Raw genomic sequence first — 15,015 nt, 5'->3', positions numbered from 1 at the left:
TTATTTTACCAGGTTCATTTATACTTCTGGATGGCAACACATTTGAAATAAAGGGCTCATGGCAGCCTGAAATGGAGGAGGCAGAGTTTGGGTATGACTTCTGGTATCAACCTCGTCATAATGTAATGATAAGTTCTTCTTGGGGTGCTCCTTCTGCTTTTAAACAAGGATTTGCATTAGAAGATGTGCAGAAAGGTAGTATGGAAATTTCTTCTTTTAAGCACATAAAAAAAGTTAAATATATGGAGAAAATATAAATAAAGTGAAATTGTAATCATTAAGCATTTGATAAACATAAGCATTTGATCTTCAAATTTGTCAGTTCAGTTTAAAAAAAAAAAAAATAGGCTATTGAATGATAAAAAGCCAGATTAAAACTTAGTTAAGATATCCTGAAAAGAAGTGAAAATTCAATAGTTATTGTTTTCGAATGGTTAAATCAGAAATCTAACCACACTAACTAAAGATATTGAGTTAGATCAAGTAGAAGTAAAATAAAATATATATCATCAGAGCAAAAAAAAAAAAAAGTGTCATTTCCTGATTTGAGAATGAGCTGACTTTTAACAGGAACAGGTATAGCTTAGATCAGGTATAGCTTTGGTTTTTTTTTTTTTTTGTGTTTGTTAAATTTCTCTTATCCCTCTTTCCTCTCTGTTTTTCCTGCATAATAATATATTTTATAAGTTCAAGGAGAAGAGCTAAAAAAAGTTTCGATACTTCTAAAGATGTATACTAGATAACACTCTAGAGATATGAAAACATTTAATTAACAATAGCAATATATAAGAAATTGTTTTGATATACTGTTTGCACTAGGCAAGTGTGATACCTGGAAATGTTTTATTTTGTTTTTTTGATTATGATAATCCCATTCACAAGGCTGATCAACCTTTCATACATTACTACTATGAATGAGCAAAATTACACTTGTTCATATTTCATTTGAAAGCCTGTGGATTATATTCCTTGGGTAACATGAATAGGGGAGACTGTTCCAGAGGAAAGCAGTAGAAGGAATGAAGGAAGAAGAAGAGAAATTTGTAGTTTGGAGTTGAACTGTGAAGGAGTGTAGGTTAGCTGCTGCACAGTTTTCATAGATTTAGAAAAGTGTGTGTTTGTGTGTAGGAATATTATTGATGCTACAGATGAACAGTGGTTGTGAAGTATTTTTAAAAGATACAAGCTGTGGAGACTTCAGTGCCTGTGTGAAAGCATTGGTATTACTTCCAAGCTTCCATGGAGTCCTAAGACTCATCGCAAGAGGTCAATTTGAACACTCACAGGCCACAATAACTATCATACCTTGCCTTGAAGACATTAAACTTTGAAGCAATCACCACCCACCCTGGCAATGCATTCCACTCATTCACCACCTGCCAAGCAAAAAAATCTTTTCACTTCTTTACTCACATGACCTTTGTACAGTTTTCTGGGATGACCTCTCATTCTCACATCACCTATTATCCTATGCAATAATGCCTCTGTATTTATTTGATAGGTTCCTCTCACCAACTTATATGTTTTAATCATATCTTCTATCCACCCTGAAGACCATATTCCCTCAATCTGCCCTCTTACTCAATATTCCAAAGTCCTGAGAAAGTCTTAATTATTTGCCTCTGTACTCCAATGTTTCCTTATTATCGTTCTAGCCAGGTGACCAGATCTGAGTGTGCAGAAATCCAGTTGATGTCTAATTAGCACCTTAGAGAGAGTGGAACTATTACCTCCTTATCCATATGGATAAGGAGGTAATAGTGAAATTTTCAGAATAACCCTTATTTTTGTAATGTGTCCCCCTGAACTTCAGTCTATCCACCAAGAAAAGTGGGTAGAGTAGAGTGAATTGGTGAGAGATGAGCAGGGCATTAATCAATCTGGTTGCTCTTTATCTATACTGAATCAAGTATTTTAGGGAGCTCTTAGGGGCTCATTAATTAGAGAACAGCATTCAATGGTTGCCCAGATTTGTGATTTGTATGTAGTTAATAGCTATTCAGAAATAAAATAATGCTTCCAATTAAAGAGAAATTGTAACTTTTTGGTTGCAGTGTAGACAATTTTAATATATGTATATCAAGATAGATTTAGTAAGGTGGTAAAATATCCACACTTCTAGACAGATTTCAAAATGAGATTGGAAGAAAAGGGAAGCACAATCCTGCTTTATTTCCCACAATAAGTGGGAAATAAATTGCTAGCATTTAAATTGACAAGTCTATTCAAAACACAACTGAAGAATGATAATGAGATCAGAATTTAGGGAAACAGAGGTTATGGTGATTTCTGTGGGTATGTGACAACTTGGCGATGGTAAACTGGACAATAGCCAAGTGGGTGACTGTCATGTGGGCAACATAAACTTACACATTTTTGCACACTTAGCAGGCATAAGGTTTGGCAGATTTTTTTTTTTTTTTTGTAAATATTGGTAAAATATATATAAATATGGTTAAGACTTATGAGGCATGAGTTCTAAGCTATGAACTATGAGTTATTTCCACATAATTGTAAAAAATAATAATAATAAATAAAAATAATCCTGACCTAAGCTTACCTGCGTGAATTTGCCTCCGATATTCTAATTTTCGATAAATTAAAAAAAATATTTTTTCGAAGAATTGATCATTCGAAAAACTTATTTTTGAAGAATTCATTTTCGAAGAATTATATCATATATCATATATCAAAGACCTAACATTTGCCCAGAGAGAACAAAGTCTTCAACTTTGAAAACAACTGGAAGAAAAATGCCAAAATGGAGAAAACAATTGGATCATAGCCTCCATACAAGCTAAATTAGTGCAAAAAATCAAGTGATGCTACTAGTAGCCACCATGGAGACCAGTATGCAGGCACTGCATAGGAAACATGCGAGACCCTACCCACCTACAGGAATAAAAATGTAAACAGTCAATAAAATTAAACCTACAGATTTATTGGTACTTTTAACAAAATCAATGTTTAAACATAAAAAAACCTGCTGTAAAGCGAAGATTAATCAACACAAACGTTTGCAAAATTTCTTTGTAGAGAATTGATTTATGATTGGCTTAAAGTCAGTGATCTTCAGGATGTCATTTTCCATGCACATGAGTGAAAGTCAGTTCAAATGCTGCTGCCCCACTGTGCTGAGAAGCTGATTCTTTGTAAGTTTTAATCTTGAAAATGAATGTTCCCCTGTACTGTTGGTCACCATCATGCACATGAACACTCTTAGTGCAATTTCAACATTGAGAAGCAGTTTCATGTTCTCCGAACCCACTGTACACTCGGCATGAGTTTGAAAGGTTGCCATGATTCTGACATGATGTCAGCCCACTACGAATCCAGTAATCCACTGTATTAGTATTCTTAATGTTCAATATCCCAGGATCTGTGATGTGAATTGCACCCTCCTTTGCCATTACATATTTGTGTATTTCCTCTTGTGGAATGTCCCCAGCAGCAGGAACAGGTAATGGTATGTCTGGAACTGGATGATTTGATGCAGGAGTGGATGTAGATGACAATGCTGTATTTGGAGGAGGAGTACTAATAGCTGACATTGCATCTGGATTGAACCAAGATGTTGACTTTGGAAGTTTGCTCATTTTTCTCTTTCTCCTCTGCAGCTCTGCTTCATTTCTGCTCAAAGGGTTATCCACCTGGAAAAAAAAAATATTTTAAAAAATTTTATTTATAATATAGTATGAAAAGTATTTAGTTATTGACATATTGTGTGCCATCTCCAGTTCTCTTTCTTGGCTCAGTTTTCCAGTGAGAGGTCGAGTAATTTATACACTCTGCTAAGAGGTCTCTCATGAACAATATGGCAGCATGGGGCCCTGGGCATGTTTGTATCCTTTTGCCAGAAAGAGATCAGAAAAATACTGTCTACATTAGACACAAAAGTAAGTCTTTGGCTTGATGCCATTCCTTCAATTGTCCTGAAAGTTTGTGCACCAGAACCGACTCCTATTCTGTATCACCTATATATACTCTCTTACTCCACTGGTATCTGTCCCACAGCCTGGAAACTGGCCTATATTCAACTCATTCCCAAGAAGGGCGACAAGTCTCTGTCGTCCAACTACTGCCTTATCTTGCTCACCTCAGTCCTGTCTAAAGTAATGGAAAATAAATATAAAAACTACTAAACGATCACCAGTATGGATTCTTTTGCTGCCGATCAACAGGAGATGTGCTCACATATGTCACCCATCTCTGGACAAATGCCACGGAGAAGTTTGGTGAATCTCAAGCAGTTGCACTTGGTATCTCCAAAGTTTTTGACTGGGTCTGGCGTAAAGGCTTACTAAGCAAACTACCATCGTTTGATATAGACTTTTGTAGTTGGATTGCCAGCTTTCTGTCTGGACACACACACACACTGTGTGGTGGTGGATGGTTCCTTATCCCTCTTACCATTCAGCTAATGCCAGGGTTCCACAAGGTTCTGTCCTCTCACCACTCTCTTTATATATATATCAAAAAATAACTATATATCAATGACCTACTTGAGTTGACCCCCAACTAAATACACAGTGCAGATGACAGCACATTGCACTCCTCCCTTTCATTTGATAAGCCTTACACAACTCATCTCAACCTACAGAACATCAACCACCACCTCCCTCAATTTTGATTTCCAAGCCATCCTCCAGTGGGGTTCAGATAATCTCATCAATTTCAATGCTAATAAAACCCAGTTCTGTCGTATTTCTCATAAAAAAGAACCATTTTCTCCCGGTGTTATCTTTCACAACACCCCAATTTCCAGACAATTTGATATTTCTCTTTCACTGAAGACGTTACTTCACCCCTGAACAGCTATTAACTTGATACAAATCACAAATCTAAAAGCCTAAAACTAAATCTAAATCCCTAAAAGCTTCCTCAAAATGCTAGACTCAATACAGAGGAGAGCAATTAGACTTATTAATGACCCATCTCTTACCAACTCACCCCCCCCCCCCCCACTTTTGCAGAGACATTTAGTTTCTGCAATATGTGTATTCTACAATTCCCCTGCTTAGTACTAAGCTCACTGGAACATGTGCAGTTGCTGCTCAACACCCTTTCAAACTGTGGGTGCTTCTCAACACCCACAGAACAAGTTTCTTTTCTTCCTCCTTCATCCCTGCAACTGCTGTATTGTGGAACAGTCTTCCCCCTGTTGTGTTTCCCAAGGAATACAATATACAGTCTTTTAAATTAAATGCAAACGAGTTCCTCCTTTCCCAATCCATTACACATATATGGTACTAATGCACTATAGGTTGATCAACCAACCTCTTGTGTATGGACTCAAAAAAAAAAAAAAAAGTGCGTGCGTTTGTTTATAGTTGAGAGACTTTAAGGTGCTGTAGGAGTTGTGTTAATAATTCTCTTCAATAATTGAGGCAAGAGAAATTGCACAGTATGGTAGCGATTTGTCCCCCTTTTAGGAAATGGATGCACATATGCTAATTTTCTGGCTGCTTGATAGGTACTAGTGGAATAAGAGCATAAAAAGAACAGGATTCAGCTCTGGAGCAAAAATCTTCAGAACAATTAGAGAAATGCCATCAGGACTAGGAGCATTTGGTATCTAGTTTCACCAAAAAAATAAAAGATGAAAATTCTTTTTGATCTCTTTTGGTGAAAGATGAAGATAAAAGATGAGCATTGGTAATGGTTGGAGAGCATTTATCAAGATCAGTTATGAAATAATTGAGGAAAAACAAGAAGCCAGGAAATTAGCTTTTACTGTGAGTGATGATAATAGAATCGTCAGAACACAACATAGATAGGAACAGATTTGGACAAACGTTATGGCCAATAACTTTGGCATGAGACCAGAATGCTGGCTGCCATTTGGATGTTGATAGTTTTCTTGCTACTATTTCAGGCTTTGATGTAAGCAGTAAAGGAAGATGGAGAGTTGGATGTCAATTAAGTATGTCTGGGTTTTTTCTTGTATGACTTTCGTACACTTTTTACAGAATTAAGGCTTAGATGGAGAAGGGTACAGGAATTGTTCTATATCAGTAAGAATTTGTCAAGTTTGATTGACACAATCCTATCAGTGATTGTTCCAATGTAAATTGCAAGTATTATCTGTAATTGCATCATATATGCTCTCTATCTTTTATTTCTTTATAAACTTTATTATCAATATAACAAGAAAGAGGGTATTATGTGTGTGTAATTCAATCATTTTCTCACTTTCACTTTAAATATATAATACATAGTAAAATAATTTTATGCATACAGTGGTATATAGATTGTCATAACAAAAAATGGCTGTTATCTTAATTTGGAAGATTAGCAGCTTATATTTTGATATGACTAGCACATTAATATAGTTCCTCCTCCTCATCATCATCAAATTCCTGACATGTACCCTCAAGGGATGTACAGGATATGATAGTACTAGATGAAAAATTTACATCATTACTAACTTCCTATCTACAATTTTCCTCCAAATCAATCTGTTACCTGTCAAGACTCCAACATTGTCAGATCTTATATTAGTCTTCTAAGGCACTTTTTACTTTATCAATCCACCTATATCTTGGTCTTCTTCTGGGTCTTTTTCCTGCCAACCTGGCAGAGAATACTTGTTTTGCTAATCTTTCTTCTCCCATTCTGTTAAGTGATCATACCACCTGAGATTAGCTCTGCTAACACATTCTTGGATGATAACAATGTCAAGTTCTTTCCTAATATCCTCGTTTTTAATATGATATTGCATTGATGCCATCTGTTCATGCCCCTAATCTTTCTCAGGCCTCTCATATCTGCAGGCTATAGTCTTTGGTCAAGTGTTCTACTTCTAACCCGGCTTTCAGATCTATGAGTTAAAATTGGCTTGAATACTGTCTTGTATACAGCTAATTTAGTGTTTTGACTAATTTCTCTCTTATTCCATATAAATTTGTTTAGTTGACTTCCTACCATACCAGCTTTGTTGATTCTGTTGTCTATTTATATATTTAATTTACCATCTTCACTAAAACTTGTATGTAAGCAGCTGAAATGTTTTACTTGTTCCACAGGTTTTCCATTCACAACACAGTTGACATTTTCAATGTCTGTCTATTTTCGTTGTCTCTTTGTCTTGTTCTTGCTGACCTTCATACCATAGCTATTACAACAGTTGTTCAATTTAGTCAGGGAATCTTGTAGACCTGTAGCAGATTTATTTCGAAGATAACAGCATCTGCATAAAGCAAAGAGTTGAGATTAACAGCTCCAATTTTGATATCAGGTTTAATACCACTTAACTTCATAATGTGATCCATATAGATAATGAATAACAGAGGGGATAATGTACATCCTTGTCTGACACCAGATTTAACATTAAACCACCTTTCTGTACTTCCTTAAATTCTAACTGCTGACTTACAAATTAAATAAATACTAAGTATTCCTTGATATAATGCCCCACTGACACCATACAACTGTAACGTTTTGAACAGCTTTTCTCTTGGCACCTTATCATATGCCTTTCCCAGATCTACAAAACTTAAATACAGATCTTTGTTATATTCCCATGATTTCTCAACTATTTGTTGTAAAGTGAAAATCTGATCCTGACAGCCTCTATTTGGCCTGAATCTAGCTTTGTCTTCACCAAGCTTCTCTTCCACAATCTTTTTCAACCGTTTCTCAAGTATACTTGCATAAGTCTTACCAAGAACACTCAGTAAGGAAATACCTCTGTACTTCTCACGTTCAGTTTTATTTCCCTTTTTATATATGGGTACTATGAGAGCTCTTCTCCAATCATCTGGAATTTGTCCCTCTGCCCAGGCCTTCTGAACTATGCAGTGCAGCTGTAATGTTTAGTAATTTTTAATTTATAGTTTATTATATTGTTTATGATGCTACTTTTTAACTCAATTTCTGCTCTTGCTTCATTACTTTCGTGATTGCTTGAGCTTGTACAAAATGCCTATATGCTCTGATTTCGAACTCATGTATAATACTATTATTTAACCTTAATCCTTTAATAATCTACTTAGCTTACCCCCCTCCTTTTAATGCCATTAAGCATTCTCTTACACGTGCTAGAATTGTAGACTGAAGAAAAGCCTCTGGCTGGGGCCAAATCCTTAATCTATGTTGCTATAATTCAAATGTATTAATCCTTAAAAATTTATTTTTGTTAACAACTGCACCATTAAGGATAGTGTAAAAGAATTTTCTATCTTTCCTTTACATACAAGAGAATAATTTAGCTAAGCACGTATAATAACCCTTAAATCAATTTTATCTCAAGCAACACCAAATTACTCAGTCGTGGCTGTTACTTTACTTAGGTCACACAGATTCTGTTTGTTTTTATGAGGCAGTGCATTGGCTAACAAAGATCAGGCAAGTTATTAACAAAACCAAACATGTTTATTCTAAGTAAGACAATTAGTATACAAAGGAAATAGGACATATCACGTGTCTGATTCTCCATACATTCATTAAAACAATTCACTCAAAACATTAGACAATGAGATTATTTACACTCAGCTTATTAGACACGTAGATGGATTTTTGCATACTTAACCTTACTCTCGTTACAAATAATAAAGCCAAAAATTATACTACACACGTTCTAAGCATTTTATAACACAAGTGCTATTCAAGTCTACAATATTCTTTTAAGCATATTCAAACTCACTTTCGGCTTTCTGACCCCTTCAACACATTACATAAGTTAAACAGAATCAAATCTATTGTCTGTACACACAATCTAGGCTATTAATATAAAAACAATTTACTTACAAGCTCACTATATCATTGTACAGTGCTGGATCCAAAAGGGTTAAGGGTGAATTCCGCTGGCTCCTTTCTTAATCTTGCGCTACGGCTGTGATCGGGCACTATCCGATGGTAGTCCTGTGGCGATTTCCTCCCTTGTAACAGTACTGCATTTCTTCGGCAATGTTAGGAACTGCCTCGGCTGCTGTAAGTCAGCATGCACATGGACCAGTACACTTGTCGAAGAATTTCACAGAAGGCTACCTTGAAATACGGTCTCTTCTGCCAGCCACCTCCCCATGATCGAGAGAACTACTGCTCGTGGGACCCCGATTCTTCCCCTCCTCGAAAAGCTTGCTATAGGAACTAAAAAATAAGAGAGAGTGCTTTTGCTCCTTAATCTCTGCCTTTTATATCATTTGCCGTCCCTTGACCTTCCTTCCAAAACTTTCCGGATTTACTGGAAATGCCCTTACGTCACCCATGCGTATGTTAGGTTTTACCGGCAAAACTCATGTGATCCGGTGACCTTTGAGACTGTTGTTGACCTTCAGTTTACTAGCCTAATCCTGTCTGATCTTTTTAGTTACAATTGCTTGTGGTTCTACATTCAGTTATTCTAACATTATATTACAAAATTTATTACATTACCGTAGGTTATATACACTATATTACTTATAGTTATAAGTATTTTATGGCCCATGTAAAATCAATATAGGTGAAAAATATTTCTATTTTTCACAACAAGAGATTTTACACAGCCTCTGTAAGACTTTTATAGGTCCATACTTGAACATTTCTGGTCGAATATCATCTACTCTAGCTGCCTTTCCACATTTCGGGCTTTTTCTACTTCAAGTATGGATATGTATTCCTGATTGCATACCTGGTCAGTGTTTTTTACCACTGTGCTGTCACTGATTGTTTCATTTAGTAACTTTTTGAAGTAATTACTCCATACTTGGAGGATATCTTTTTCTCCAGTTTTCATGTCACCTTTATCATCTCTAATTCCTTTTACGGCACTCTTTCCTCCATTTCTGAGCTTAGAAATGGAGGAAACTTCTTCAACAACCTTCAGAATACCTTGCCACCTTCTTGATATTTATTTTCTATGTTCTTACCAAAATCTTCACATGACTTTTGTTTAGCTAGTGTAACACAGTGTTTAGCTTTCTTACATTTGTCTCTGTATTCTCTAAGAATACAAGCTGACTTATTTGCCAGGAACTTTTGATATGCTTTCTTGTTTTTCTTCACTGCCTCTTTCACTTCCTGTGTCCACTATGGAATTCTGATTTTTCTATCCTTGCAGACAATCTCACTACATGCCTCTCTGGCTGAATCAATCAATTTTTTTCTTCAGGGCTTGCACTGAATCTCCAAGGTTCCTGTTCTCAAACTCTTTCATTTTTATTTGAATAATCTTTCATCTGAGAACTGCTCAACTTTTATTTGCTTTAAAACTTTCTTACATGTTCTTCTTTTCAATATGAAATTCAATTTTATCCTGCTCAAGACTAAATGGTGATCACTTCCAATTTCAAATCCTATGTACACTCTAGTGTCCTGCACCAGAGAGAAAACATCACTATCAACAATAACATAGTCAGTGAGACATTTCTTATTCCTAGCCTCTTCTCTCCATGTGAATTTGTGCGCATTTTTATGTTGGAACATGGTGTTAATAACAACAACCAGTTCATGTCCTGGGCAGAAATCCAACAGTTATTTGACATTATTATTAGCTTTGTTCTTTTCTTCAAATTTTCCCAAAACATTTTTCAATGTCTGACAATCATTTCCTACTCTGCTATTTAGATTCCCAACAAGGACCAACTTTTCCTTTTTCATTGTGTCAGTTGCTTTCTCTAAAGCCATGCAGAAGACATTGTTCAACTAATGAGTATACCCCATTTTGCTAAAAGCTAGCAACCTGGCATATGTAATAGTGAGCTAACTGCTATCTTTTTGCTGGATGAAGAAAGTCCAGTGTATGAGGAAGAGGAGTGAAAATTATTGCACAAACTGAATACCAATTTGACAGTAGGGGTCGATGGGATATCAGCGCAGATGTTGAGTGTTCAGCTGAACTGGCTGTTGCTCTGACCAGGTTATATAATTTGAGCCTCAGAAGAGGGACAATTCCACAGGAGTGGAAATAGTCTATGATAATACCATTGCACAAGAGTAGTAAAGACATATATCCGACTATTAACCTATCAATATCTCTAGAGTTCATAGTGAGATTTTGAAAAAGACAGTAAAAGCTCATGTACAGAGTTTACAGAGAATCTTTACTTTGTAAAGAAGAGATTTACACAGATTTACTAAAGGAAGTCAAGTTTGAGTAACTTGCTCACATTCTATAATAATGTTACCATTGAGTTAGACAAGGGGAATGGATACACCATGATACGTTAGACTTTTTTTTTATGGCTTTTGACAGAACACAGCATAGAATGTTGCATAAAGTGGAGACTAGGATTGAATTACACAATATTAGTGTGGATAAGAGGGTGGCTGACAGATATCAAAAAATGGCATATGGGGGAAGTGAGTCTGCAAGATCAATGCAGACGAGGATCAATGCCCTGCCTACTCGAGCGTGCACAGCTTGATGGGGTAGTGACGACTCCAACTGTATGGCTGGCTGCTACTACAGTGAGACATTGTCTCATATAGCCCAGTGTTGCTTCCGCACCCATGGGGTCTGCGTGAGGAGGCATGATGCTGTGATCTCCATTCTGAACAACTGCTTTAAGAACAAAGGTTGGGAAACTGCGGTGGAACCACGTTATACTTCCAATTTCAAATCCTATGTACACTCTAGTGTCCTGCACCAGAGAGAAAACATCACTATCAACAATAACATAGTCAGTGAGACATTTCTTATTCTTTGCCTCTTCTCTCCATGTGAATTTGTGCACATTTTTATGTTGGAACATGGTGTTAATAATAACAACCAGTTCACATTGTCTCATATAGCCCAGTGTTGCTTCCGCACCCATGGGGTCTGCGTGAGGAGGCATGATGCTGTGATCTCCATTCTGAACAACTGCTTTAAGAACAAAGGTTGGGAAACTGCGGTGGAACCACGTTATACTTCCAATTTCAAATCCTATGTACACTCTAGTGTCCTGCACCAGAGAGAAAACATCACTATCAACAATAACATAGTCAGTGAGACATTTCTTATTCTTTGCCTCTTCTCTCCATGTGAATTTGTGCACATTTTTATGTTGGAACATGGTGTTAATAATAACAACCAGTTCACATTGTCTCATATAGCCCAGTGTTGCTTCCGCACCCATGGGGTCTGCGTGAGGAGGCATGATGCTGTGATCTCCATTCTGAACAACTGCTTTAAGAACAAAGGTTGGGAAACTGCGGTGGAACCACGTTATAGGACCTCCGCAGGTTTGCGTAAGCCAGACTTAGTGATTAAAAGTGATGGTGACGTTTCGGTAGTTGACACCCAGGTGGTGGGAACAGGGCACCCACTAGCCTATAGCCATTATAATAAAGTAAATTATTATAAAAATAACCCAGATCTAGTTAGTAAGATATGGGAGGAGCATGGGGCAACTCCGAGGTTTACCAGCGCCACCATCTCTTTACATGGTGTATGGAGTGCAGATAGTTATAAGGACTTAAAAACAGCTTGGGCTTACGCAAAAGAATATAAAAGTTCTTTCCTTGAGGGCCCTACAGGGCACGCTGGTGGCATGGCATTGCCACCAGAGAATGACTACAATGATAACTCGAATAGGCAAGGGTAAAACACTTGTAAAGACTTAGGCCTATATCAAGTCTGGACGAAATATCAGGATGTGATGTAACGGTAGTACTGCCCATAACCAGTACAAAGATTAATAATAAAAAAAAAAATAAATAAATAAATAAAAAATGACCACTGGTGTACCATAGGAAGCAGTCCTTGGTCCGTTGTTATTCAGTCTTTACATTAATGACATTGGTTAGGATTTGACAGGTGTTGTGCAGCTGTTTGCTGATTGACATACAGCTGTTTGCAAAGATAAGCAGGTAATCAGGAATGCAGCTGATAATGTAGTATTTACAGGTTGATTTAAAGAAGTCATTTTGTTTCTTTACAAGGACATGATGTGACTTGGACTATTTTGTGCAGGTCTGGTTTGCATGGTGATGCTGATACAGTAGAGAGAGAGTGCAAAGGAGAATGTTAAAGATAATATTGCAATTGTGGAATACAGATTATGAAGACTTAGGATTTGTGGACTGCATACTCTAGGAAACAGAAGAAATAGGGGCAATATGATTGAAACTTGGAAACTTTTGAAAGGGTTATACAGGATAATAATAATAGATGGAATTTTTCATTTTATGGAGGTGGATTTAAATAATTTTGCCTCTTTACAAAGACATGATGTGACTTGGACTATTTTGTGCAGGTCTGGTTTGCAAGGTGATGCTGATACAGTGGATAGAGAGAGAGAGAGTGCAAAGGAAAATGTTAAAGATGATGTTGGGATTATGGAATACAGATTATGAAGACTGATTGAGGATTTGCAGACTGCATACACTAGCAAACAGGAAAAATAGGGGTGATATGATTGAGACTTAGAAACTTCTGAAAGGGTTATATAGGATACTAATAGAGGGAATTTTTCATTTTATGGAGGGTGTGGAGAAGACATCCATTCAAGTTGAGAATGAATGCAGTCAAGAACGGGAATGATAGCTACATTTTTCTCTCATAGAGTGGTGCATGATTGGAACAAATGTTTGGAGGTAGGAGTGCAAATAGTGTGAATGAATTCAACTAAAAATAGGACAGCTGATGTTGGGTGATGTATAGCTTCTTTCTATGAATCCCTGGCTTCCTGGAGATGATAATAATAATATTATTAGTATCATCATTATTAATATACTCAGCAAAATTATTCCAAATTGTTCCATTCATGTGTAAAAATTTTACACTGTTTATTACTACAAGAAAAATTGAAATAAAAAAATGCAAAATGTATTTGTTTCCAAGTACTCAATTGAAAATTCAATAATTTATTCAGTAGTAAAATTGCTAAAGTAACCAGCATATTTTTATTTTTTATCTCTGATACAGATTTTATTTACCGGTAGTTATTACTTTCTCTTTATCTCTCTCTTTCTTTTAAATATAGGCAAGTATGGTCACTCTTTAACAGTATGGGACTGGACTACTGCAAAGCAAGCAAAGACTTTAAATTTAGGATCTGATGGTATGATACCACTAGAGATTCGCTTCTTGCATAATCCTGATGCTTCAGTTGGTTTTGTTGGATGTGCACTTTCTTCAACTGTTTTTAGATTTTTTAAAGCAGAGGTAATTGTATCATGCATATCATAAAAATATATTATTCTATATATCATTAAGTGCAGATAATGTTTTTTTTTTTTTTCCTTTTGTTATTATATGATATGATCTCAATGAAGTCAGTGAACCAATTGTGGAAGATTCAGCTTATCCTGCATGTGTTTAAGAAGCTTTACCCTAAAAGAATGTAATATTTTATTTATCATTTTAGACCTTGCTTTTTTTTCTCCCTCCCCTAAGGTATGCAAATTTTATAGCAGTTACATATGTCATATGTCTGAAGAATAAAAAGTTATTAACCAGAGTAATAAATAAACTTGATGTTTCAGCCTTCTTGTTGAGGCTATGTTTAGAAGCATACACACACACACACACATGCTTAAAACATTATTACTGGTAAACTGTAAGAATTCTGTTTATTAATGTAGGACATGTCTCTCTCTTAATAAGAGTAAAAACTATTAAAAATAAAATACTAAATAAGTATTATGTGACTTAAATAGGCTAGAGGCCTAAATTCATTTTTAGAAGATTTTTTTGGTGGTTGAGGGCCTGACTACATTTCCAACTTATATTGAAACTTTATGGTCAGAGTTTGTGGATAAGTTGAGGAGCTGGTAGAGAAGAACACTTGAGTAAACTTAATCCTGAATCATCTGGAAGAAGCCATTAATAAACAAGTTTTTAATGGCATTAGTGACATAGAAAGGATTATTCAAAACATGTATCCACAAATGCACTAAAATAATAAAAATTAATTAAATTAAAATCACATGAAAAGAATGTGTGTGGGGTGTAAAGTTACTGCTTGCCATTTATCAGGTTGAGACTTTTCCAAATCTTTTTCTGTGGATAGGCACTCATTTTGATTTAAGTGTAGGCTGTGTATAAGCACTTTAGCCCTCTTTAAATCACTTAAACATGATGGGTAATCTAAATTCAAAAGTGGGTTCAGA

At 36.0% G+C, this 15,015-nt stretch overlaps 1 protein-coding gene across 1 annotated transcript in view; it reads left to right on the top strand.

The window, feature by feature from the left end:
- Positions 1–15,015, top strand: part of LOC150094173 (methanethiol oxidase) — a 200,585-nt gene that overhangs the window by 107,906 nt on the left and 77,664 nt on the right. Inside the window, exons 5-6 of the mRNA XM_090411743.1 lie at positions 13–195; positions 13,887–14,068. Of these exons, the coding sequence (XP_090267869.1) occupies positions 13–195; positions 13,887–14,068 (365 nt within the window). The remainder of the gene's footprint in view (positions 1–12; positions 196–13,886; positions 14,069–15,015) is intronic.

The sequence above is a fragment of the Typopeltis vanoorti genome, chromosome 22 (genome assembly GCF_054136105.1).
Source record: "Typopeltis vanoorti isolate ZY-2024b chromosome 22, IOZ_Tvanoo_1.0, whole genome shotgun sequence".
Classification (NCBI taxonomy): Eukaryota; Metazoa; Arthropoda; class Arachnida; order Uropygi; family Thelyphonidae; genus Typopeltis; species Typopeltis vanoorti.
The sequence above is the reverse complement of the archived record's forward strand: the minus strand, read 5'-3'. Positions and strand labels throughout refer to the sequence as shown.